This window comes from Colius striatus, chromosome 1, assembly GCF_028858725.1.
Source record: "Colius striatus isolate bColStr4 chromosome 1, bColStr4.1.hap1, whole genome shotgun sequence".
Classification (NCBI taxonomy): Eukaryota; Metazoa; Chordata; class Aves; order Coliiformes; family Coliidae; genus Colius; species Colius striatus.
The window spans coordinates 200,243,659-200,270,740 of NC_084759.1; the positions used below are offsets into that span (position 1 = coordinate 200,243,659).

At 47.9% G+C, this 27,082-nt stretch overlaps 1 protein-coding gene across 2 annotated transcripts; it reads right to left on the reverse strand.

The window, feature by feature from the left end:
- Nucleotides 1-3,375: 3,375 nt before the first annotated feature.
- On the reverse strand, nt 3,376-26,051 carry MCM10 (minichromosome maintenance 10 replication initiation factor). Of its 2 annotated transcripts, XM_061989383.1 has the most exons (20): nt 25,983-26,051; nt 24,586-24,638; nt 23,516-23,836; nt 22,746-22,850; nt 22,053-22,187; nt 21,379-21,553; nt 20,440-20,605; nt 19,538-19,705; nt 18,046-18,162; nt 16,832-17,031; nt 15,762-15,862; nt 14,644-14,745; nt 14,442-14,559; nt 13,322-13,550; nt 11,960-12,119; nt 11,183-11,301; nt 9,814-9,927; nt 8,924-9,069; nt 8,307-8,349; nt 6,566-7,969 (listed from the first exon to the last, which is right to left on the reverse strand). In XM_061989383.1, the coding sequence occupies exons 2-20, from the start codon at nt 24,590-24,592 to the stop codon at nt 7,886-7,888; spliced, it is 2,610 nt and encodes an 869-aa protein (XP_061845367.1). In that variant the 5' UTR covers nt 24,593-24,638; nt 25,983-26,051; the 3' UTR covers nt 6,566-7,885. The 2 variants fall into 2 exon arrangements, with proteins under 2 accessions (XP_061845376.1, XP_061845367.1); XM_061989392.1 differs by lacking the exons at nt 6,566-7,969; nt 25,983-26,051 and adding an exon at nt 3,376-3,458 and having other exon boundaries at nt 24,586-24,932.
- Nucleotides 26,052-27,082: the final 1,031 nt, after the last annotated feature.

The following is a 27,082-nucleotide window of genomic DNA, read 5'->3' on the forward strand; positions in this document are numbered from 1 at the left end:
ACCCTGTGCCAGGGAAAGCGTCCCCCCTGCAGCACCATCTGCAGGTGCTTGCTTTGTGCTCCCTTTTATTTGGGGTAAAACTGCTGATAATTAGCTCACCCTCACAAACAACCAATCAGCAATTATCCTACAGTATAGATCCACCTAGCTTTCGTTTTACTTGCTGTATATTCCTGCAGCAGGAACCACAGATATTTCTTCTGCTGCTTCTTGCTTTGCAGATCCTAAATTACCTGGAATGTCTCACAGGGCCAAACACAATGGCTGTGCAGATGATGCTGAGAAATCAGCTTCCAGATCCCAGTGAGCAGAGCTCCAGGAGAGGGAAATACAGGTGTTGGTGTGCCTGGGATGCCACGTGTTTTAACTGCAGTGGCACTGTCCCCTTTAGAAAAGTGGTATTGAATTGAATTCCAAGCAGTTCTGAGCAGATGGGGAGTTATGTTGGTAACTGTGGTTTGCTTTTGCCCTGGTCTGGTGGGACACGTTTCTTAGCGTTAGGTTTGCTGTAGATGTTTGGGTGCACACGCTGGGAGGGGCCTGTGGGCCTCCTAATGGAAATGCCCTTATGTCTAACCACGTTTCCTCTATAACACTCTTTGCAACTCATTTAATATGTTGCATATTAACTGTCCCTCAACCAATTTGGTCTTTTTTAAAGCAGCATACAAGTTCCAAGGAGGAACATGCAGAGATTACACACCAGCTGCTCATCCAGCTGCCTGCACTTGTGGGAAGCCCCACTTAGATGCTTTTTTTTCAGGCTTGTCATTTCACATGTGTTGAAAACCTTCCTGGAGCTTGGTAGAAGACAATAAATACAGAAAAGACCCTTTGCTTAGAGTTGATGTGCTGTTTTCCATACTGACAGTTCAGAAATGGCAGGTTTAATCTGCCTCCTGACCTTGCTGACAGCTGTTGCATGCTCAGTGCTTTGATATGAAGACACTTGAGTAGGTGCCAAAGGAAGGACTTTAAATCCCAGCTTTGCCCCCATTTCTCTTGTAAGTAGTCAGACTTTGATCTGCAGCCCTAGAAGCCAAAGGGAGTTGAATTAACTACATTACAGGTTTTATCAAAGTTGGTTTGACTCCCCACAAGCTTTTGTAGTTCAGCAGAGCTGAGACCAGAGCTGCTTCCTATTCTGAGGTGTTCAGCTTCTGCAAGAGCACAGGAGGTTGAGTTGTTGAAACACTCTGTTCATGCAACTCACAATCAGTCCACAGAGCACTTAAGGACTGAAGAACCACGACTGAACTCTTGATGTGGCCACAGAGTGAGATTTCAACTCAGTTGGCCTCAGAATTGAGTACCTACAAGGAGCATGCTGAGACAGTGCCTCACCATCAGAGCTGGAGCAGTTCCCAGGGACACATTCCCACCATAAATAATGTGATGTTCCCCAGGACAATTCTATGGAAGAGCCTTTTCAGTGCAGCCATCTGCATTCTCTTCCTTTTGGGTAACTTGAGTTCTCTCCAGCTTGTGAATCAGGACTTGCACTATTTCCCCTTCCTCATTGTGCAGCTGGGGATGCCCCAGGAGCCCCTGGAGTTCCACAGCCATCCAAAGTGGGATGTACAGCAGCACAGGGGTGGGCAGGGCGTGAGGGGACCATGTTTTGACTGAGGGTACACTCTAACAGTCTTTATCTGGAAGCTGTTACAAATTGGTCTTTGTACACACCAGACAACCATGTTTCACTATTACTGCCAGATCTGAAGATGCTTTATCCTTCTCTGACTTTGTTCCTGCCAGGCAAGCACCCTCATTTGCCTGGAGAAGAACAATGGACCAGAATTTCATTTCAAGCAAGTTTTCTTCTAAGTAAGGATGCTTCCTGACCTGGCCCAGAGGTGGTGGTGGCTGTGCTTGCAGCAGGAGGCTGGACCTGACACCTCAGATTGGCATCAGGCAGTGCTTGTGAGGCTCCCTTGTGCTCTGTTCCCTTCTCTCCAGTGGAGAAAATGTCTTGTTTGAATTCATCTTCAGAAAGCAGATGAGAACATTTTAGTTGTGAGATCACAGAATGTTAAGGGTTAGAAGGGACCTCAAAAGATCATCTAGTCCAACCCCCTGCCAGAGCAGGAGCACCTAGAGTAGGTCACACAGGAACTTGTGCAGGTGAGTTTGGAATGTCTCCAGAGGAGACTCCACACCCCATCTGGGCAGCCTGTGCCAGTGCTCCCTCACCTGAACAGGGAAGTTTTTCCTTGTGTTTCTTTGGAACCTCTTTTGTTCCAGTTTATACCCATTGCCCCTTGTGCTACCATTGGCCATCCCTAAGAACAGCCTGGCTCCATCCTCCTCACACCCACCCTTTACATATTTATAAACATGAATGAGGTCACCCCTCAGTCTCCTCCAAGCTGAGGTGTCCCAGCTCCTGAAAGTCTTGTAGGGGTTTGCAGGTCAAAAGAGAAAGTGAGCAGAGAAGTCCTATCATATGTGTGTATGAGGTACAAGTGGGGAAGCTGAGCTACCTGTGAGATGTGCAAAGATGATCCAGAAGGCAAAGTGGACCATTCTGGTTCTTTATAAGTGATTCCTTTCAAAGTGATTAGCAAGACTTCTAGGTGAACATGCAGACTCTGCATCATGTCTGTTAGATGTACAACCTTATAGAAAGAAAATATCTGCTTTTTCATCTCTTCTACACTGAGAAACCAGCTTGGTTCTAATTTTACTGAACTATTTCAACTCTTCCTTGGTTTTTAGAGTCCATGGGCTGCTGGGATATGATGAGTCCCAGGGGTCACCTTGTCACAGAGAAGGGAGACACAGTGTTCTGGTCATTAATAGCTTCAGAGCAAACAGGATCTCAGCTCTCTCAAAGGTAGGAAGGCACCTGTAGATACAGCTGTTAATATTTGTTTAGATACTAAACATCACTGAAATCTTACCTAAGAACTGATTACAAAACAAGTGTGTTGTTGGGACTGCCTGGGTGCAGAGGTAAGAATCTGTGTGGACACAAAGATCTGCTCTGGTTGCTGTCAATCTGAGACTGAGGAGGTGGTGTTGCTTCAGCCCACCTGTGTCCACCATCTGGGATGCAGGAGCTTGTATCCCATGGTTGTTCACAGTCGCTGTGGCAGTGAGTGGTGTCCTGTTTCCTCACACTGTCACTTCATTACAATGTAGTGCTGCTACATTGATGGCAAGAACATGACCCAAGAGCACCTGGAGAAAGAAGTGACTGAATCTGGGCATGACAAGTATAAAGTGAGTTCTGCTTCAGACCTTGTGATGATCTTAAATCATGAGCTTACCTTGTAACTTCTGGTTTGGCTTGGGAGCTTTCCAGATGGTCAGTTTTGGTCTTCAGCAATTGCTTCCTTTGCTGCATGATTTTCTCCAAGTGTCATTCCATCCTTAATCTCAAAACTCAAGGAAAAAAATCGGCCCAACCTTGCCAAGAGATCTCAAGAGCTGGGAGGTTTCATCCACCAGAAGGACTTGGCAAAAGCAGCAGCAAAAGAGCATAAGAGCATAAGCATTTATTGCTGCTGTTCCCAAGCAACTTTTAGGCTAAGAGACCCCACATTGAACTGCAGCCTTCCCTTGGGAGCAGAGCAGCAGCATCAGGCATAAAAGAGCACTGAGATTTTTTGGGAGGGATTTACAGAACTCACTGAATCGAACCAGGGTGTTCTGGTACTTTACCAGCAGAGTCTCCACAGGCCTGAATGAAACCAGACTGACAGTGTTATGTTTAACATACAAGGCATCCAAGTCCTGCCATGTGCTAGCAAGTACAGAAGGCCTCTGTTTAGAAGAGGATTTAAGCTTCTGTGGCACAGACTGTGCTGCTGCTCTACAGGATGAGCTGAGATACAGCAGGTGCTGTGGTTTGCCCATGGTGTGCTCCTACCCAGCCCCTGAGCTCCTCTCAGGCTCCCTATTTACTCCAGCTCTCCAAGGGGAGGAGGAACCTGTTAGTGTTGTGCTCATTCATGTTAATGTTAAGCTCATTCTCCTTTTAAAAGCAGCACAGCCAACATACACTGAGAGACCTGGGTCACAGCACAGGTGGGGCAGCAGCAGGCACAGAGGTTGCTTCTTTGCACATGTATCCTACCCCTTGTGCCTTTCCCAGCCTCTCTCTTTGTCTGTTCTCCAGCCCTTAGAACTGCTGTGGGGAGAAAGAGGGAGCAATTACCTCTTCCTATGCAAAATATCCCATCTCCTTGCTCTGATTGCTCCTCTGCTCCTCGTCTATGTAAGGTGGTGTGAGCATCCCACACCCCGAGCTGCTCCTTGGCTCTAAGTCTATGAAGACAGAATGCAAACAGCTGTGCTGGAGAGGAAGGCACGTGACACTGATGACAGCAGGGCCAACTGCATGTGCTGAGAGCTCTCAGGCAGCCAACAGAAAGCAGGAGCAAACAGCCAGGTAGGAAGGTCTGGAAGAAATCAATCAGCAAGGTACAAAGTAAATAGTGCAAATGATTGTCCTGGAGCAGCCAGGTCCCCAGACACACTGGGGATTTCCCTTCCCCTCTCATTTGCCTGTCATTCTAAAAGGCAGGTGCTGAATTTGTGTCTAAGGGATCAGGGGCAAAGGTCATTTTGCTGCTTTTGAGTGAGTGTCAGTCATATGAAGAGGAAAGAACAGGGGCAGCCCAGGCTGGTGGTTCAGGCAGCAGGGGAGGGCACAGCTGCACCTCGAGGCTCTCCCATGGAGGGCTGCAGGACCCTTTCCAGGGCCAAAAGTTTTACCTGAACAATTCCACACACAGTTTTTGGGAGTGAAAAACCAGGCAGCAAGTGGGTGTGGGGAAAAACAACAGGGTGTGAACTGGCTGTGTGAGTCCAGCTTGTTGGGGAGCTGCAGGAGATGGCCCCAGAGAGCCCTGCAGGGTCAAAAGGGAAGGTCCTTCAGCAGTGTGGTGATGGTGGAAGGGTGTGAGGTTTTCATTAAGCTGATTTTACTTGGGAGTTAACACACCTCAGCTGGTCAGTGCAGAGGGAGAAAATGCTAAAGGTTTGAATCTTCCCTTAAAGGGTTTGTAAAATCCAAGGAAAGATGGTTTGTAGCAGCAGGGTGAGGTGCTTCATTGCATTTCAGCAGGGGCTGAGGGAGGCAGGATGCTTAACACATCCCCAAGCCCAGCCTGAGTTCCTAGCTCCTTGTGAGAGAAGCTGGATGTCTTCCTGCCCATCTTCATACACACACAGGAACTTTGTAGCAACCACCAAGCACGCTCAGAAACAACCTTGCCCATGGTGTGCTCCTAGAGAATGTTTCATGGCTGGGAACGAGGTTCATTTATCCAGTTACTACTCAGCAAACCGGAATGACTCTCTCAGGAAACACTCTCAGTGTTGTATTTCCAGTGTGGTTTTGCTTAATGATTATGGGGCTGTGGCAGCTTCAGTAAGAGCTCTGGACTGAGTTACCAGCCACGCTAAGGGCAGCAGTTTCTATAGTGTTAATCTGGTTTAATGCCTTACAGCTACTGCTGGTGTGAGGGCAGACCCACATCCCTGCTTCTGCTGAGCTGGATCCATCTCTGGCAAAAGGATTCCCAACAATGGACTGAGGCATATAAAATCCATGACATCAATCTCCACTCCTTGCTTGCTGCAGGGGTTTGAGCAAAGTAGTGAGCCTGGGCTGCTTCACCCTATTTTTACATCCAAGGATGAGAGTAGTGCTTCTGCTCCACAGCTCCCATGGAGGCACCTGCCCTTCCTGCATCACATCACTTATGAAGGCAAAGCATTGCCCCAGCTTTCATTTCTGCAGGAACTTCCTTTCCAGGAACTGAAAATAGCCTGAAGCTTTGTTCTATCAGGAAGTGTGACCAGCAGAACCATGGCAGGGATTGTCCCTCTGTGCTCAGCCCTGCTGAGGCCACACCTTGAGTGCTGTGTTCAGTTCTGGGCCTCTCCTGACAAGACACTGAGGTGCTGGAGTGTGTCCAGAGATGGGGAAGGGTCTGGAGCACAAGTCTGATGAGGAGCAGCTGAGGGAGCTGGGGGTGTTTAGTCTGGAGAAGAGGAAGCTGAGGGGAGACACAAGAACTCTCTACAACTACCCCACAGGAGGCTGTAGTTAGGTGGGGGTCAGTCTCTTCTCCCAAGTAACAAGTGCTAGGACAAGAGGAAATGGCCTCAAGTTGCACCAGGGGAGGTTTATATTGGAGATGAGGAAAAAACTTTGCTACTGCAAGGGTTATCAGGCTTTAGCACAGGCTGCCCAGGGAGGTGGTGGAGTCCCCACCCCTGGAGGGATTCCAAAGCCAGGTACTTGTGCTGAGGGACCTGGGTTTACTGGTGGCTGTGGCAGTGCTAGGGGAACAGTTGGACTCTGCCCTTAAAGTCTTTTCCAACCTAAACCATTCTGTGGTACTGATGTGGAACTTCATGCTGCTTTTCTGGAGTCCAGGTGAGAAACTCCAGTTGGTCTGAATGAAAAAACTGAGTGGGGGCCAGAGTTAGACCACAAACCAATTCCTTCTGCTGACTGCACCGAGCATTTGGGCAAATGAAGATGTTGAGCAAGCACCTCATCCTTTCCTCAAAGACTGTACAAAGCCAGGCAGTGTTCTATTGTTCATTGTATTTATTCTGAATGAGGAATCACCAGCAGACTGCCAGGGGACAGTTACACCTTTGGCCATGTGCCTGTGACACCCCACTCACCACATGGCATCCACAGGAGACTGAAATAAATGCAACGTGCTGAGCAAAGATGCCCAGTGAGAGCACCAGCACAAGAGGGCTGCAGAATGCTGAGGTAAACATTATTGATCTTTTCCAGCCCCTCTGCAAGCAAATAAAAGAGGTATGGAGAAGGCAACAGGGACATGCAGGACTAGTGAGGGCAGGTGTATGACATCACTGTGGGTTTAGAGGCTTAAAAATACCCCGTGATCCTCCTGGAGCAGAGCCAGGGGCAGCAGCCAGACTGGGCCCAGGAATTGGTGGGCAAGGCCACAGGCACTCCTATAGAAATGTGCTTTCAGAAGAAAAAGACTGTATGAAGACACTTCCCCACAGCCAGACAGCTCCAGGCCCCATGGCAGCTGCCCCAGGCTGACAGAGCTGTGCCAGAGAGTGACATGAAAAGGCTAAAAGCTGTGAAGTGTAAGCACTCAGCTCTTTAAAACCACTCACAAAACGGTGCCAGATTCATTAAAATGCTTCTCAAAGCAGGAGCTGCAGGTTTGTAGCTGTAAAAACCAGGTGCTGAGAACCTGGTGTGGGATGGAGAAAGGGCTTTGAAACAGCTGCAGCATGAGCACTGCTGGCTTGTCCCACCAGAGCCGCTGATGGGCTTCTTAACACACAAGCCAAGGAGAAGACAACTCAGGAGCTGTCTGACATCTGTTCTTAAGGGTTCAAAGAGAGTAATTTTGGAGCCAATGAAGACTGGTGTGTGGCTGCAACCTTCTCACAGCCTGTTTTGGCCAAGAGCTGAAAGGCCTCAGCAGGATGGCAGTTATGCAGCATTCACCTCCCAAGTGCTTATGGAACTTCCAGTGCTCCCACTTCATGAATTGTCACTTAATCCTGGTGAGGTGACTCGACATCAGCCACTCAACATACATTGTGGGATCCCTAGGCACTTCTCAGTACAAATTCCACTCTGATGTCTCTTTTCAAGGTTAAATCTTGTAAACAAGATGTTACTAAGTAAGGACAGGCAGGAATCTGCAGTTCCCATGCAGCCTCCTTCAGGCAGCTTTAAAAGGATGAGAGCTGAATATCCATGTAGTGGCTTGGTGGAGAATGTGTGGCTGCTCCCCTCATCAGGAATCAAAGCAGCTGCTCATTCATCCCTAAAACCAGAATCCTCTTGGCATTCCAGTAACAAAGTGTGTGTTTCAGACAAAGAAATCCATCCTGATGTTGTGAAACCAAAATCAACTCCAGGTCACTTAAGGCTATTGAGAAATTTGGGGTGTTCCTCCCCTCTTGGTAAAAGTGTTTCTCCACCAATCTTGGGACCTTTTCTCTCCTAGAAACATGAACCACGGAGAAAAGATGTTAAACATGTGATGTCTCCTCAACATTTCTCTGACAGAAGCTGTGGTAGGGCTAAATCACCTGATGAAATATTGACAGACACTCTAGGAGCTTTACCATAACTTTGGTGACATGCAAACTCCCCATGGTTAGAGCAAACAAAATGAAAGAGAAAGCAAGAAGAGAGCTCCCTAAAGCACAGCCTGCAGTCACCTGGCACCAGGTTTTGCTGGGAGCTGGTAAGAGCATTGAAGAAGCAAAGTGTGGGACAGGTACCAAGAGAAGCAGCCAGAGAGCTGAGGTCTCAGCCACTGCTGGCTCACACTCACCTTCAGCATCCCGTCTCGCTCCCACTTGAAGAGGCCACAGGTACTGAAAGATGAAAGTGGCAGGTGAGGAGCACTGCTCCAAACAAGCCACACTGCTCAGCACATGGCCTGAAACCTTCCCCTTCCCTTCTGGGACTCCCAACACATCACTTGTGGTTGAAAAGGCAGTAGAAAAGCCTCTGTGGCTGTTTGGGGATGCTTACCCCCTACTTGCAGGGCTTCTTGGGGAGCTTCACCTACCCCTTACCTGCAGGGCTTCTTGGGGAGCTTCACCTACCCCTTACCTGCAGGGCTTCTTGGGGAGCCTCACCCACCCCTTACCTGCAGGGCTTCCTGGGGAGCCTCACCTACCTCTTACCTGCAGGGCTTCTTGGGGAGCCTCACCCACCCCTTACCTGCAGGGCTTCCTGGGGAGCCTCACCCACCCCTTACCTGCAGGGCTTCTTGGGGAGCCTCACCCACCCCTTACCTGCAGGGCTTCCTGGGGAGCCTCACCTACCTCTTACCTGCAGGGCTTCTTGGGGAGCCTCACCCACCCCTTACCTGCAGGGCTTCCTGGGGAGCCTCACCCACCCCTTACCTGCAGGGCTTCTTGGGGAGCCTCACCCACCCCTTACCTGCAGGGCTTCTTGGGGAGCCTGGCCAGGGAAAGGGCTCGACTGCCACAAGGACATTTGAAGAATCGCTTGGTAGCATCGTGCCAGTGGTAGTTGTGGTTATGCTGCACACACGTCTCCAGGGGCTTGAAATAGGTGTAATTGCACTGTCAGAGAGGAAAGAGGGAGCTGTGAGGTCTGTTCTGTGGGTCAGTGACAGCCAAACATCAGAGCAAAGCATCTCTGTCTTCTATCCTGATGGGCTCACCAGTCTGAGCACTCTGACTCAGGCTCTGTCAGTGCTCCCAACACCACCCTCCCCTCTGCCACCACCCTGTGGCTCTGCTGCCAGCACCTCAGGGGGCACAGTGCCCTCTGTGCAGCCCCAAAACAGGTAGGAAAGAAAGGCAGCAAGAGGGAAAGTCCAGGGACTGGTACTCTAGGAATGGGAGGTAAGTCCTGCCACCCTCTCAGCACGTGCAAGGTGGCAACAAAGCTCCACTCCTCTTGCTGATGGCCAAGTCCCAGAAATGCAGAGAGAGGGATCCCACCCAGCAGAATCTTTTCCAAGCACTTTGCTTGTTTTGTCATGTAATACAGAGAACTGAGGGTCTTGCTACAAAGCACTTCATGGATGAAACTAATGCTTTGAGAAGACCAACACCTGAGGAACTCACTGGCATAAAGCTGAGATGTTCAGCACAGCACTGAAGCTTGCCTTGCAGTGTCTTCAGGTCACTCAGTGCCTGGGCTGCTCTCAGCAGCAGCCAGAAGGAATGGAACTGTCTGCACTTGATTCCCACACCACACTATGGCAAAGAGACTAAGAGGGAGCCTGCAGGAGGGCCCAGCAGCATTCTGTACAGCTCGTGCCCCACTCTCCTGCTGTCACCTGCCTCCCCTTCACTCACCGTTTTACACGTCACAACTCGACATTTCACTTCTTTAATGCTCCTCATCTTCTCTTCTAGTTCTTCCTTTTTCACCAAGGGTTCAAAGTATTGTTCCTGCAGTTCAGCCTCAGCCTGGAGGGGCACACAAAAAGGCTTGTGGCATTACAAAGATGGGAGAGTCCACTCCAGAAACGTCCTTGGGGCAAACAACTCCTGGGCCTGCTCAGAACAGGCTGCAGGCAACAGACACCAGGTACCTCTTTACTTCAATAAAATCCATTTCGTGCACATGCTGTGCTTCACCAGCCCTGAAATGAGCCACCTCTGACATGTACCAGTGGGGAGGGTTTCACAACAACCTGTACTGCTGGAACAGGCACACACCTACAAGCTCAGTGCAGGAGAGGTCAGGTAGCCAAATGTAATGAATGGAATTGGTTCTTAGCCAAAATATTACTCCTCAGAAGACCTTAAACAACTAGGGCTCCATCCAGCTCCAATGTGTTGAAGACAAGAGCCCTGTGCCCCTGGAGGTGTATCCCTGGGAACATGCTCAGAAATGACCCTTATGGGAGAGGCCCAACCTCTCAGCTCTTCAGGGCAACTGCTGCCATCTCACAGGCTCCACAAATGCCACAAGTCCCAGAGGAAGGTGGCAGCTCTTTATGTGGCCAAGGTGCCAAGAAATGAAGGACAAAATAGGCACCTGGCTAATTTGATCTTAAGGTAGAAGGATCATAGAATCATAGAATGGTAGGGGTTGGAAAGGACCTTTAGAGATCATCTAGTCCAATCCCCTGCAGAAGCAGGTGCACCTAGATCAGGTCACATAGGAACATGTCCAGATGGATCTTGAAGACCTGCAAGGAAGGAGACTCCCCAACCCCTCTGGGCAGCCTGTGCCAGGGTTCCCTCAACAGTGAAATAGTTTTTTCTTATGTTTAAGTGGAACTTTTTGTGTTCCAGCTTCATCCCATTACCCCTTGTCCTGTTGCTGGCTACTATAGAAAAAAGGGAAAAACCTCCTGACACACACCCTGTAGATATCTGTCAATATTAATGAGATCCCCCCTCAGTCTCCTCTCCTGAAAAAAAAGGAACCAGGAATCAGGATGTCTTCCTGACTATTCATTAACCAGGGAACTTCACTGATTCCTCCAAAGGCAGCAAAGAAAAAGGATAGCAACTTGACCTTGGCATGGCTATGGGAACCCTGCTGACTTGCAGGCACTGTGCCCTGTGTTCTCAGAGACCCCTGACCCGACTCAGCAGGCCAAGGTGGTTCCTGTGACACGCTTGGGTGCCTGCTTCTTGCTGAAATCATTACAAGGAGTCCAGACAGCTCCCTAGTTCTGAGTCCTCAGCCATGGCTGGATTGAGGCCATACCTCTTTCAGGACATCTGTATGCTTGGACTTGGCCTTCAGGATCTTCTGGAACTCTTCTGACTCCAGATAGGCCAGCTGCTCACGCCGTTTCTTTTGTGCAGGCTCCAGTTCATCCATACCTAGGGAGACAAAAACGGCTCAGTCCTAAAGAGGCTGAGCTCAAAACAAGCTTGTGATCTCTAAGCATGACCACTGCAGGAGATTTTGGAAGTCTCAGGCCTCTCAGGTCAAACAGCAGCCTTTCATAGTTCAGGAACACAAAGCCAAGTTCAAACATGGCTTCAGAAACCAAGAATAAAAGCATTTTTAACAATAACATTGTCCCTTCTCTCCAAACTGTCCCAGGAATTTTCACAGGGGAGCAAGCAGTGTTGCCTCCCTGACTGATGGAGAAGCTTTAAAGGGAATGAAGCATTTCATCCAAGATCACACAGTAAACCACCAGCTGGCAAACTCAAGGTGACACAAAAACTTCTGATAGCTTCCCAGGGAGGACGATTGGTTTCCCTTGGTTAAGTCAGCCAAGCGTTGCAAGTGCTGAAGTGCCAGAAGAAAGGGAACAACAGAGTTGAGGACAGGGAGCTGTCAGAGATTACATCTCATACTCTTTCCACAGGGTTAGAGATTGTTTAGCCTTTGCAACAAACCTTTTAACTTCTCAACAGACCTAACCTGGCCTCTCTTTGGCACAGCAATTAAGCCTTTAACCCAGCAACTAGAGCTCCCTTAGCAGGACACCAGCCTATTTTTGCTGTTCTAGAAGCTGACATTACATACCATTCTCTGCTTCTGGGCCTTGTGGCTGAGCAATGTTTTTCTCAACTCTTTCCACAATTTCCAGGACACCATCCACATTAGCTCTTTTCCTCTTGACACTGTTTGGGTCAGATTTAGCAAGAACCTGGCCGTTTGCTCGTAGTCTGTGGATCGCAGCCAGCTGGAAAAGAGAAAAGAGCAGCCAACATGCTGGTGACCAGTCTGGCTCCCATGTTCCTACTGGCAGAAGTGGCAGAGGAAGCCTCCAACAAAGGAGACAAGACTCACTGGCCTGAGCACAAAGCTGGCCAAAGACAGGCCCAACAAAATTCCCAGCTCTGCCTTACATCAAATTCACATCGCCCAACTGCCAGGCTTGGTGGCTGGGCTTTCACTGCTTCACAAAGCAGGAAGCTTTCCAAAGGGATCACATTGCTTGAGGTTTCCACAGAAATGGAAAGCACCCCCAATGCACTGCATGAGCAATGCCAAACAACAAACATGCACAGTTTGGCACTGCAGGGATTTTCAGCACAAATCCCCTGCTCCTCCCAGCACTTCAGGGTAAGCCATCAATAGTGACAGGCCTTGTTCTCTTTTCTTCTGTAAAAGTCACTTCCCATCCTGGTCCTGGATCTATTCACAACCTGATTCTTCAAGATGTCCCAAACCCCCAAAACACAAGAGCAAAAAGAGCATCCAGTGGTGGAAACTGTGTCCCCCCTGCATGAAGGACAGAGCACAAGGACAGCCACACAGCTACTCCAAAGGCAATTTGCCCAAGGGGTGATGGATTACATCAGCTCATGAAGAACAGAGTCAGTTCTATCAGAGAAGCTGTCAGCAAATACAAAGAAGTGTTTCCTCAGCAAAAACCTGAATGTCAGGTTCATGACTTCAATGAGATGCCCTGACTGCCCATCTCCCTTTCCCCAGTTGGCATTTGCTGGCACAGCCAGCTGTGCCCATGGCTTCAATGACATTTGCCTCCAGAGAAGATCACAAGCGAGCTCAGGAGCATCACACACATGAAACAAACCAAAACTCACTCCTGATCAATTCAGGTGCATTTTGAAACAAGAGACAGCAGCTCTGGTGGACAGACGTCACAGACAGACAGGTTCCTCCTCAGCAGCTGTTCCACTGCTCTGGAGGATGACTACAGGCAAGAGGGTGCCACAGACCTTGGTCCCAAGAGGTGTCAGGAACCACAGGTTTCCTGGGGGCTGTAATCCAGGCCAGGCTGAGCCTACAACCTCAGGAACCTCACTACCATCAGAACCGAGCTGAGCTCCCTCAGATTGAAGACTCCTCCATGACCACAAACCAAACTTCCCTTAACCTTCCTTTCTTAATACTTAGAAGGATTCAAAGAGCTGTTACCTTTTTGGCTTCTGCAAGGCCATCTAGCTTTGATGTTGGAGGTGGAGTGCCATCAAAGAAGAGGATATCTTCTCCTTCTGAGAAGCCTGTGCCCAGCCTGGGCCTTTGAGGAGTTGACATTTTTGCAGCTTTGGGAAACTCTGCCCCAGGCATTGGGGAATGGAGCGAGGACTGCCTGGAGGAGGAGGGGACAGCAGGGCTCCCAGCTTTACCTGTGTTCTGGAGGAACCTTGGAGGACAAGAAGAATCCATTGAAATGGGGAGACAAGTCAAAGGGCCAGAAAGGTTTGAGAAACAGACAGGAATGCAAAGGATGCAAACTGTCATTTTTCTCTACTTGGCTTTTCAGTGCTAGAAAAATCTGCAGCAATTTAGGTATTCAGGAGAGTAAAACATGACTGGTAAGGAACTCACTGGCTCACTGAAATAGAGTGACTTGAAGTCACCAGGAGGTGTGGGCAATCAAAACTTAGCTTTCAGCATTAAAATCAGAGAGCAGCATCAATGGAGCTGGGAAGCAGGAACTGAGAGCACTTGGGAAAATGGGCTTCTTTGCAGAACAGGTAGTTGAGCAGAGGGACTCCTTGTCACAGCAACCACAGATATGTTCAGGTTTGCACAGACAACAATGGAGGTTGGACAGGTTCATGGGAATAAAAAAGGTCCTTTCAAAGATATTGCAACAGACACTGGCTTGGAAAAACTCCAAAATACACATTGTTTTAGGCTGGAAGACTATTTGTGTGTATCATGATCGTACCTAGACTTATTCCCCTTTAGATTCTGTTTTGGCCCTTGTTGAGCCTTTTGAGGCTACTTAGCTACATCAGTCTCACACAGGTTGTCTCTTCTGAGGTTTGTGAACAAGGTATGCACAAAACACTTGGCAAATCTTCAGGTTCAGAAGACCCTTGCAAGTCAGCAACAAACAGAACCAGGAGTCCTGACCCCAGTTTCCTACTCAAATAGGCCTCTCCCAGCTGCTGGGCACTGTGCTGGAGCATTTGGTTCTCCACTGAATACTATTTAAAGAGTTTGTATTACAAGAGCAAAACATCTCCCAGAGTTATACTCAGGGCCACAGTAAAGGACCCTTCCTGTGAAAGCCACTGGGTATTACCGCCGCTGAATCTCTTCAGATCGCTTTCTTCTGGCCTCCAGCAACTTCTGTTTCTGTTGCTTGAGCAGTGCTGAAGCAGAGACAGACTGGAAACTGGCCCCTTGCTTCTTTTCAGCATCTGAGGAAAAAACAAACCCAATCAAAAATGTTAAAAGAAGGAGGTTAAGTGATTTCAGGAGTGGGCTTTCCTTCAGGACAATACCTGCTTTGGTCCAGTGTTTGCAGAGGTTTCGTGCCCCAAAAGTTGGCTGTGCCAGCAGTTCCTTGAATTCCTCAGAACATTGCATGGGTCTCTTTACTGCACCTGGAGTGCAAAAAGCAGAAATACAACAGATTTGGAGCCAGGAAGGGAAGCAGGCCTGGCTTTACAGATATAGTCTAGGTTGGAAGAAAATCCCCGTGGGTCACCTGAGTGAGCATCTCCCAAAGCAAAGCCAACTTCTATGTTACATGTTGTTGTCCCAGGCCTTGTCCTCACAGAGCACACCACAAATACAATTCTATCTCTTCAGCAATTTCAGCCAGTTCTCCATCAGCCCCAGCTGACTGAGCTGCTCCCACTGTTCCCTTTTTTGGAATGCTTGAAAGCCCTGAAGCCACCACATCTTGTCCCTGAGGAATTAAGAGCAGCTAAAACCTAGAGACGGGACACACACACTGTGCTGTGTCAAATGGAGGGGACAGAAAGATGTGAACAAGACATCTAGTGGCATCTAGAGCACACAGATTGAATAATCTGCTCTCCACAGAACATAAAGGGGGCATAATACTAAGTGCTTTACAGGAACAAAATGGAGGCAGAGGAGATTGGTGACATCCCAAACGCTGTGGAAGGGATGTGTTTTGAAGATCACAAAAGAAAAGCACTAGAAACAGGCTGGGTGCTCAGGAGACTCCCTGCATTGCAGACCTGACTCCAGTTTATACTTAGTACTCCTCAGAAGCTTTCCAGAGTGACAGAAGTAATTTACTTGAATCACATAAAATAAATTCTCTGGTTCAAAGTTCTTAAAACTTCCAATTCCCATTAATCCAGCAAAGACCTGTCACTGCCCAAAGACAGAACAGGACACTTAGTTCAGGGGCACTGATGAAAAAAACATACATGGAGCTACACAGTTGCTTAGTTAGATTTGCCTTGCAGCTGAGATCTGGACAGGGAAGAGGAGTTTTGATCAATTGAGAAAGCAGCCTGCAAACGGCTGTCTGCAGCGAGCCACCTTCCAGATTCACTCGGTGAGTGGCAGGGTCCTGGGACACATCTACACACCAAGCTGGCAGTATCTGGAGGGTGAAGAGACTACAGAGGTAGTTAGGTACCAATTTTCTGCCTGGTTTCCTGGACAATTGCATCAGCTCCTCTCACGACCAGATTGGAGAGAGTGGTTTGAACGGTCCTTTTCGGCCCTGCAGCTGCTGCACTGCAGAGGAAACAAAACCAGAATGTCAGAGGATTCCCATGCTGACAGAACAGGCAGCAGCTCAGTTGCTAGCCTGGTGCTTCAAAAAAACCTCTAGCCACTCTAAAAGGTGCCCCTCTCCTGTCATCTGTGTCTTTGGGAAGGATGTGGATCTAATTCTGAATTCTAGCACATTCTCCCATTCCTCCTTGGGTTGGAATATCTCTTTCCATGCTTTGACAGAAAGCTAAACATAGGCAATGGCTGTGCTTTGCTCAGGGTTAGTTCCAGGGATGGAGAGAAGATTGGAATTGTTTCATTACTTTGGAGTTACAAGAGGGCAGGGGTAAGGGAATGAAAGCCATGTGTAAACACAGAGCTTGATCCAGCTGTGACCCAGGTCTTTCCTCAACTATCTTCAGGGAGATTTGGATGAAGGACGTGGCCCCTCCATGCCAGCTGCGAGAGCATAACTGATCTTGGTCACTTCATAACACATAGGGTGTGCTGCTGGCTCTTTGTTAACACAGTGACACTGTATTATTTCAGTCAAGGAAGATAGGAGGAGGAAAGACAAAATACACCAAGTCTGAGATTTAAATGCAATGAGCCATAACAAAATACAGTAAGGGAATGGCACTGAAAAACCCTCGTGTTGGAGACTCAAGCACTTGGGATCTTGTGATAAAGTTCATTTCATCTGCTGAGGCACAATGCCTCCTGGCTTCACAGCACACTATTAATTTAGAGGTAAAGATCACCCCTTATCACATCTTAGTGCTGACTGTTAATATCTTCCTAACAAACAGCAGCATTGTTACTCCAGAGGGGCAGGAGGATGCCACCAAACATAGGGCATTCTGTTAGGTGAATGTAGTCCAGCCAAAGGGATCTCTAGTTAATAGGCCCCTCCCTTACAGCTTCAAGCTCCCTTGATATGTGGCAAGGAGATTCTGTTCAAAAGCAAGGGAAATAAGTGGTTTATCTTACACTGAGGCTGCATATGCTGCTGAAGAGACACCTCCATAGTAAAACCCATCCTGACACAGCCTCTCCTTCAGACTGGGGTTTTTCCGACCACCTTTCTTGGGCGGGCGGCCGCTGGAGAAGGTGGACTGCAGGTCTGCCCGCCTCGAGCTCAGCTTCTTGTACTGGGACTGGATGTGGTACTGACAATATTCACAGTCATTCTGAAAAGAAACACCAGAAGCCTGTTGCAGAACACTATCAATTCCAACTTCCTTCAGAAACTGAGGCAACGTCTCTTTTGAGTACTCCGGCATTTGACTGACTCAGCAAACCTATATCCACACTTCAGCAATGGAAACAATTTTGCCCAGACTAATCACCGGGGAAAAACCCTGCATACCAAGGGATTTTAAGGCAATTCCACATCTTAAGATACAACTGATGCCCCAAGGCCTCTTGCTCTGACTCTGAGCTGCATGCAGTTTTCTTACTGGTATGAACACAAAGGAAAGCTAACACTGGAGCAAGTGATTTCATGAGGGCGCTGCAAATGAATTAATCTGTTTCCAGTGTCAATCTGAGGGAGCTGAGGACTGCAGCCAGTCAGACACAGTAGTGGCATAAACACACTCACTCAGGGTGTTCTTTAACTTTTTACCCAAAAAAGTAACTCCATTCTCATTGATATTCATCTGTCCCAAGGTTATAACTATCATTACCCCACAACTGAACATTTTTTGTCAGTAACTGAACAGACAGACATGAGGTTCCTGTGCCAGACAGCCTCCATCTATGGTTTGTTCCAGGTGGCACTGCAACATCCCAACAGCACTAAGAGCCCTGTGCACAGGCACCTCCCAGAGCTGGTTTGCAATCACAGCCATGTTTTGGTACAAGTACGTTTGCTATTTGTCTTCCTCCCACTCCACACACTTTAAAGTTCCTCCCCAGTTCTCCATTCCTTCATTTTCTCTCCTCCCTGTAAGCACTACCCTGCTATCTGTAACCTTGCTGACCTACAGTTCTTTTCGGGTCTCCTAACGTAACCATGGCCATGAATTGACACAGTCAATTCAATCCTTTGAATGAGTACAAGTCAGTACTGTCCCTAAAAGAAGCCACCCAACACCTTTTTCCTCTCCAATCCCTCCCATTCAGGTATAAAGATTCTGTACAGATCCAGCAGCCAGATTTTACTCCCAGTTTAAGGATGTCCTGACTGCTGAGATACAGACCAGGTTCACAATCTGTGCACAAGGATCACCGTTCTTCTTCCTGGCTTTGCAGGTGCCCATGTCCAGAGCTTCACCCATGAGGAGGATCTTCTGGGGATGGTCAACAGACAAACACACCTAGAAAGAAATCAGAACAAGCCTTGAGGACTGGATGGGCTTCTCTCTCAACATCACTGGTTTAGCTCTGGTCCAGTTTGGTACCTCTGCTACTAATAATGAAGCTTTAAAATGCAGGCCAAGTTTAAGAAAGCCACATGTCCTGTTCAGCTTGAGAAAAGGCTCAGACAAATAGAGAAATAGAGTTAATCTCTTTCTCACAGAGAGATGAAAGACATCAGATTGGTATGCTCAGAGCCTCAGGAAACCAAGGACCAGCAAAGGCAGACCTAGTTGTGCTCCATGTGATGGTCCTGTGTAACTGCTTGGCTCTGATGCCATCATGGTGACCACCATGGAGAGGAAGAGGAGATGGACTAGAGCTCTCCCTACGTCTATGTCCAAGCAAAACTGATTCCTGTGCAAGAAGAGTGTCTGTTTCATACAACCAAAGACACTAGAGGTTGTGTCTGTAAGTAAGAAACACTTTGAAAGTCAGTTTTAATGTCATTCTAAATGTCTACATTTTAGCTGAGCCACTTTTAAGGGTGAAATACAGCCCTTACACTAAGTCTGGCATGCCATTCTTTTCCCCAACAGGACTTTCTACTGCTTCCTCATGTTAATTTAAGCAATTATATAGCTTAATAGACAATTAATGAGATTCTTAATTTTACCATTTGGAGAATTTAAAATGCAAAACACTCTATCACCAGCCACTAGATTGAAATTCCCCTTGACAGAAGTCAGTAAAAACCATTTCCACTCCAGTGTAATTAAAAAGATATTAAGTGAAATTAATTTATTAGCAAAATGAAGCCACCTTAAATGTTTTGCTACATACAGAAAAGCAATTCATCCTGTTCTGCATTTGTAAGTAACTGATTAAACAAGCGAACCGCTATGTATCAACTTACTATACATAACACATCATTTGGTTAATAAATCAAATAGTGCTGCTTCTCACACACCATTTTGCAACCAGGAAACATTTGCAATCACATCTCATGCTTAAATTAGAAGAGAGAAATGAGCTTCTCCACCTTTTTCAGTTTTGAGAGAGCTCTAAGCTGGAACAGGTACTGCACTGAAGCGGCTGAATAAACTGAAATGAAAACGCACTCCCTGCATCTGTGGAACATGAGTACTACCAAGAGCAGATGAAAGACTTGAATAAACTCTGGGTTTAGATGCTTAATAGAACCTCTTAAAGTTCAGTCTTCCAGGAGCAAATACACATCACAGAAATATCTGAATGCAGCTCAAACTGTTTAGGCAGAGCAGTGTGATTTCAGCCTTAAGACGTGTCATGAAGCCCAATTTCAAGCACACATGAGAAAGTTCAGCTATGGGATTTTATCCACAGCTGATGAGCAAGTGAAAAAAATCTTCTCACCTCATCAGAGCCTTCCTTAGGTTTCATAGGGTTAGCATTGAGCAGCCCAATGACTGTGCCTTGGTCTGTCTTCCAGTGCTCTTTGTGGACATCACCAAACAGGAAGAGCGAGACACACTGACTGAGATCCCGCAGGTCGTTCAGCCGCCAGATACTAAAGGTTCTGCCCTGCAACAGACATTAATTTTCCTCTCAGTACAGGGACACTCACTGCATTCCCTTTTGCTTGTAAAGTTAGCTTGATTCTGCCCTCCTCTGGGTGTTCCTGATTTAGAAAAGCCCAATTTGCAGCCTCAGTAGGGGTTAGATACAAAGTCTCCGGCCACGCCACAAAGTCTGGGGTTCTTGAAGGCCCAAATGGCACAATAACACTGGAACCAGCAACCTTCCTGATATTAAAGCTGGATAGCCCTCCTGCTTGCTGAATAAAGGAGTTTTTAAGCATTGAACAAATCAAATCAAGGCAGATTCAGATCTCTGATTCATCAATGACTTTCTGTGGGTCATGTACACCATCTAGGACAGAATGACCTCTAGGGAAACCATTGGCACACTTAAAACAAGGGGGCTGTCTAGAAAGACTGGGAGTCACAGCTTGGAGGTTTTTTTCCAGTAGCATTTAACATATAACTGTGAATGAAGAGGTTTAAGCCAGATTTATGCTATGGTTACATTAGCCAATGCTACTGTCTGGGACAGTTGCACTAGACAAGCCAAGGACTTACCCTGAGGAGTAAAAGCAGCTTTACTGCATGAAACCAGACAGGCCAAGATCTTTAACATAGCAGCTTTTCATTAACTGCATGGAGCTGGCTGATTAAGTTGAGGATCTAATTAGTTTCTCAGGAAAGAAGACCAGCATTTCACTCAAACTGAGCATGAGATACAGCACAATCACTTACATTGTTTGCACTCTGAGGAGTGACCTTCTTCACTATGACTCCAAATGTTACCCAGTCTATTTCCTCCAGATTTTCTGCAGCAAGTTTGCTCTTCAGTTGGGACAGTCGGATGAGCTTCCTGTTCGCCATCTTCCTGTCCATCTCAGCTGAAGACACACGGGGCTTTCTAGATCAAGCAAAAGCACGTCAATGAGAACTTACTCTTTGGCATAAACTGCCAGAGACAGTTGAAACCACCCAATATTCTCCTGGGGAGACTAGATCTCACTGCCAAATGCCTCTGTGCCTTAGTTCACTGGAAACAAAACCCCTCAGGATAGCATACAAGTATTAGAAAGCTACTGATCATGCTAAGTTTTGTCCCAATAGGTGCACTGCAACTTAGCCCAGAGGCTGCACCAATTCTGCTCATTTCAGGAAGGAGTGTCATGACTGTCTGAGCAAAGTTTGGGTTTCCAAACCAGCATGGTTTCTCATGAGGAAAGACACTGTGAGTATTCAGAGACCTCTTGTGGTCACATTGAGTGTGGGGATCAGGAGTAGCTCTCAGGGCTTCTCAGTGGGGAGCTGACTCTGCTCAACCAGAGCACAATCAGGCTCTGCACATGCTCACTGCTTCCCTCCTCCACTACTGAGGACATCCCAGGGAAGGCAGCGCTGACAGAATGATAGCCTTTGCTGTCAGAAAAGAGCAAAGGTGAAAATAGAAACACAGTATTAAGGCAAAAGCCAAGGTTACCCATTTGCTGCTCAAACAGCCAATGCTGTGTTACATCCCTTAATGACAAATGACATGGTTAAATGATGGATATAGAGCAAATCAGAAATCCAGTCCTCTGCTCACCACTTGTGTGACACAGGACACGGGACAGATTGTGTTTTCCCACTCACTGCTGGAGGGTGATGTCTCCAGACAGAGCTCAGTGCTGGGCTGCTGACCTTAATCTCAGTCCTGAGAAGGTTTCCACAGACACTGGCTGAGCAGGTGTTGCACTGGAGCTTGGAGGCATGTGAGGAGGCTTCCCTCTGGTCACCTTATTGGGTGTGTTCCCTGCAGCAGACTTGAGAGGCTGGAATGCCAGGCTGAGGACTTGCTGAGGAGGAGTCTTGTTCTCTTCAGCAGGAAAAAAGGTAAGGAAAAAAACAAAGAAGTCTTGATAGTGAAATAAAACTTCTCAATTACACCTGACCAGAGCCAGAAGTGTATGTAACATGCCTGAGAAACAGTTGTAAAACTGTCTTATCTGTACCAGACTGGTCTCCCAGCCAGCTAGGAACTAAGAGACGGCTCCAGATCAGTCAAATGTAACTCCAGCAACGACTTCTGCCCAGTGGGGAGCTTCCCAGAGCAGCAAGTTAAACTATAGGATACAGGTTCAAGCTAGGCTGCTGTCAGTGGCCAGGTTAACCATTACAGTACAGAGGACAGCTCTCACTGCAAAGAGCACAGTAGCTAACCCTGTACTAAGCTCTATTCTGCTGTGACCAGACTGCTACTGGTGCGCTGATCAGTGTACAACTATCCTGGATGTCTCTAGGCTGCTGCTGTGAACTAGACAGGCACTCCACAAAAGCCCAGTGTGTTTCAGTGAAAGGAAGACTGAGAATGGTACCTGCTGAGGATGCTTTTGATTTCTGGATTCCTCGTTTGGCTGGTGGTAAAGGATTGCCCAGCTGGGCTGAGAAACACGGTGACTCTTGCAGTTTCTGAACCTTCCTTTCCTTTAAGGGTGGACAAGGAGATTTACCTGGCCAAAGAAACAAACAACACATTTGAGAGATCTCAGAATCTGGGCTCAAACACTAAAAAATGCTCCAAACTCGATAATTCTCTGAAGAACAAGCCCAAGACAGAGTCCCATATGGAAATCCTTCAGCTAAGTTGTCAGCATTTGAAATGGAACAGCTGGAAGAGTCCCAATGACTCTTCCCCATAATGACCTAAAACTCTGGATGTCCCTGAAACCACAAAGCTGTGGAAAGTAGGAACATCCCTTTGCTTTTCAATCTCCCCTATCATTTTATTGTTATGTCCAATGTGTTATGGCAACAAACATAGCTGTATTTTCAGTAAGAGACATCAGTCATGAAAGCTGCCCCACATAGAATCAACCCATGATACAGACACCAAAACTGTAGCTCATAGATTTAGTCTGTAGCTGCAGGAAACAGCCTGTGTGGGAATATACTAGACCACCATTCCTCCCTGCTACTCAGTGCCCACTTTAGGATTATTTGGAGTCTTGCCTATTAATTGCACGTTGGTAAGCCAACAAATCGTAAACCTGTTTAATTAGGCTCATTACCAGGGTTTTTTTTCTCAGGGCCTGAACTGGATTGCTGCCCAATAGCAGTCTTCTGCAACTGCTCCTGTAACGTCTTCATCTGTTCTTGCAATTTTCTCAGCTCAGCTAGGAAAGAGGGGAGAAGAAAAAGGACAATAAGGCAGACAGTGTGAAGCCATTGCAAATCAAGATTTCTGAGATCCCTGGAAGTCTGGTAGTTTTACTACATTATAGGAACTTGGAAAACAAAGACTAGAGCCACAATACAGATTTACTTGAGTCTACACAGCTCACAGTGAAAGGGCACTTTTCCATACAGCCTGAAGCAGATTTCTCTCACACAAATATTTTACTTGACTGTGGTATGTTCCTTGATATGTTGCATGTATCTTTCCTTCTGAGCATAAGACAAATTAAATGGCTGATGGTTGCATTCCTTACTATAAAGGAATGCTTCCAATCTAATCGAATATATGGCCTGGATACAGGAAGGCTCAGCGGCCAGCTCTGCTTCCACACCAACTGATAAGGCTGAGCCTTCCTGAGCAGGAAGGGAGAGCTGTGCTGGTCTCTCCCTGGCTCACCTCAGTCCTCCAGTCTTTATTTTAGGAAAATGGGTTTGGCAAGTTTGGCTAAGTACTGAAAACTGAACTTGGAAACTTTCACAAGGACTTTCAATATTCCCCCTCTGGGCACCACTCTAAAGTGAGAGGCAGCAGGTCCCACCTTCTGCCCATTAGCAGAAGATATAGATATATAATTAATCAGATAAAAGATGCTGTTACAGAAACCTTGCAGTTCTTGGTTGGTCTTCTCTTTTGTCTGACTGGGAGATGAAGTGGGAGCAGTTTCCTCTGCCTCCTCTTCTTCCAGCAGGTCATCCACATCTCCAAACAGCGTAGCCAGGTTCTCCTTCTGTTCATCAATCAAGCTGTCCTCAGCATCAACATCCTCAGTGTAAGATGCATCATCTTCTGCATCAAAGAGCTCATCGTATTCATCTGGTTCTCCCCTCTCATCCTCTGGGGTATCTTCCTCCTCAGGAAGATCTCCCTCCTCAGTGGCCTCACTTTCTTCCAGGAGAGAGGCCAGCAGATCCAAGTCATCATCAGCTAAGGCAAAAATGAAACTCAGCATTATTTCTTTCCAGTTAGAGGAAAGCTGACATGGAATAAAATATCCACGACACTCTAATCACAATCAAAAGTAAATCAGAGCAGTAAGTGGCATTATTAAAGTACTACTTCAGCTTTGGAAGACAAAGCAGCTTCCTGCCATCTGGTTGGATGGAAGCCTGGCTGCAGACACTCAGTTTATGATCCAGGTTGTCTGGTCAGCAGAAAATTTGCAGGCTTCTTAGTGCTGGCTTTTCCTCTTATGCAGCTGCCTGTACAACAGCTGCTGTCACAAAGAAAAGCTTTGGGACTTGTAAAGGTGTAGCCAGGAGCTCTACAGAAACACACACACGGCTTTTGGCAATGGAAGCTAAAGAGAAAGATGCAAGGCAGGCAGGAAAGCATCTCTTCAGATATGCTTTGCTCAGGAAGAGAACAGAATGCAAAAAAAAAGGATCAAAGAGACAAATATAGGAAGAAAAGAAAATTAAGTAAAGAAAGAAGGAAAATTCAGAACAAACCAATACATTTATTTAGTCTTTGACGCTGAACAAAAAACAAAACCAAGGAAGGGACATGGTAGCCTCACAAAGAAATGACAATGAAGGCAAGGGGCAAGCTCAAAGGCAGTGCAACATAATTTCCTTTGCTAAAAGGCTTACCAAGCTTTCTGAACACTTGTTGTCAATAATGTACTGGTCAGAAGACAACATCCCTACTGAAAGCGAGAGTACTTTCCCCCTTACCATCCATGATTTGTCCAGGATTCCTTCAAGAGCCCCTCAAGGAAAACTATTTTCTGTTATGGAGAGAACAATAGTGACACTGTTAAAGTAGATACAGCTCAATTAGAAATATATACTGTGTTCGGGCTCCTTATTTGATTGTTTATAAATCTTTGGCTTGCCTTTGTTAACAGTTGCAAATGGGACTCTACTGAATTAAAATCCATACAAACATTTTCTACAGTCTTCATTTGAAAATGCCTCTCTTCTCACAACACAGTTGTTACTCTACATTTCTCATGGCTCCTCCATTTCACAGGCACATGCCCATGAAAAATAATCCACACAGACGGGCATAAATGTCTAAGGGAAGTGTGCACAACGGGAGAGAAATCCACTGGGGATGGATTGCTCACCAAAGCAATCTCTTAACTCTGTGCTTGCAGGGCTTCCTGTTGCAGAGACCTTCATTTCACCCATAAACTCCTCTTTTACAGTTCTCTCTTTTCTCTTGCGCCAGAACATTACTTTTCAGCGAAGAACAATACAAAACTGCGGAGCACACGCGAGCGGGAGTGGGCAGTGACCACGGCACAGCCGCGGGCTCCCGCTGCGGACACGGGCCCAGGCATCCCCAGCTGCCCAGCGGGCCCTGCCGCGGCTCATAGGGATCTAACAACCCCTCCTCCTCCCCAGCGGTTCCTGTCGCGGATCATAGGGATCTCCCCCACCTTGCCCAGCGGTTCCTGCCGCGGCTCACCGGGATCAGCGACCCCAGCTGCCCAGCGGGTCCTGCCGCGGCTCATAGGGATCTAACAACCCCTCCTCCTCCTCCCCAGCCGTTCCTGCCGCGGCTCACCGGGATCAGCGACCCCAGCTGCCCAGCGCGCCCTGCCGCGGTTCATAGGGATCTAACAACCCCTCCTCCTCCTCCTCCTCCTCCCCAGCCGTTCCTGCCGCGGCTCACCGGGATCCCCCCACCCTGCCCAGCCGTTCCTGCCGCGGCTCACCGGGATCCCCCGAACCCTGCCCAGCCGTTCCTGCTGTGGATCACGGGGATTCCCCCCGCTGCCCAGAAGCTCCTGTCGCGACTCACCGGCGGGATCTCCCGCTCCTGTCTCAATGGCCAGCCCCGGGGTCCCGAGACCCGGCAAGAGCTCGGCTGCGCCGAGCCCGCCGCCTCCCCTCTCCCCACAGACCACAGCAGCCGCGGGACCTCCATCCCGGCCTCCCCCTCACCACGGGATCCTCCTTTTCGTCCGCGCTATGCCCTCTCCCCCACTAGGGAAGCGCCGGTTTCCGTCAGGGCTTCCCCGTGTCCCTCCGAGCCCGCATGGCCGCGCCCCTCGCCGAGGATCACTACCTGGGCCCCGGTGGCCCCGGTACCCGCGGCCGCTCCCTCACTCGGCCCCACTCACCGCCAGCCGCGCGCTCCGCGGCACCCGCCAAAACTCCAGCCCGGCCCCGCCCCCTGCGGCGCATGCGCGGCCACGGCCGCGGCCGCCGCCATCCTCGGTCCGGGCAGCAGCGACGCCGCCCGGCGCCACGTTGGTTGTGGGCGAGGAGGATGAGGATGGCGGCTGGGCTGGGGGCTGAGGGTGGGGGCGATGGCGGCGTAGCGATGGGCAGCGGTGCTGAGTGAGGTCATGGGTGTGAGGGCTGGCAACGTCGTGCCACTGTCGTGACTTCTTCAGTGCCATGGATTCAGGGAAAAAGCCCGTAACTCCTACTGACACAGGGAGCCAAGTAACAGCCAACATGAGACTGCATCTACTGCGAAGATGTTGATTAGTAAGGTTGGAACCAAGCTGATGAATACCTCTTCACAACAGATTTCAGTCAGCTGCCTGAAATTGTGGATGAAAGTGTGTGAGAACATGAGCTAACAGTGAAGAAGAATCTGGAGTCTACAAGGGAGAACAACAGTGACAACCAGCAAAAGAAATGCAACCCCTCATTTTAATTACAAGGGGGAAAATGGTTTCTCCTGCTATTGGTAGCTGAGAATTCACTGACAGGAGGGTTTCCTTTGGCCTCAGAAATGTCTGCAGGTATTTTTTGTGTGTGTATTTTAAGAATATTTACTGCTGAGAGTGAAACATAAATCTTACACTATTGATGCCTTTGTTCTGAATTAATCAGCTCTAGAATAGCTTCAGGTTCAAAGGAAAATATTGAGTCACCAACCTTTTTATTTCTAATCCCAGTATTGATCTTTTCAGTGTTTTCTCCTCTGTGGTTTGGATCTTCATCCATAGAACCATTTAGAGAAGCACTTATTTATGGAAGTAGCTTGACAGGAGAATTTGTCACAAAGTACAAAGCATCTACCTCAACTCTATTGAGTTGTGGTCTCCAACATCCCTAGAGCTTTCTCCTAGAGTTGTTCCATTCTCCTTAGCTCAACATCACAAGGTGACATAAGCTATATATATATATAAATTCCACTGCATGAGCATCTCTCTCACAGGTTGTACCATCCTTTTAATGCTCAGAACTTCAGTGTATAGAAGCAGTT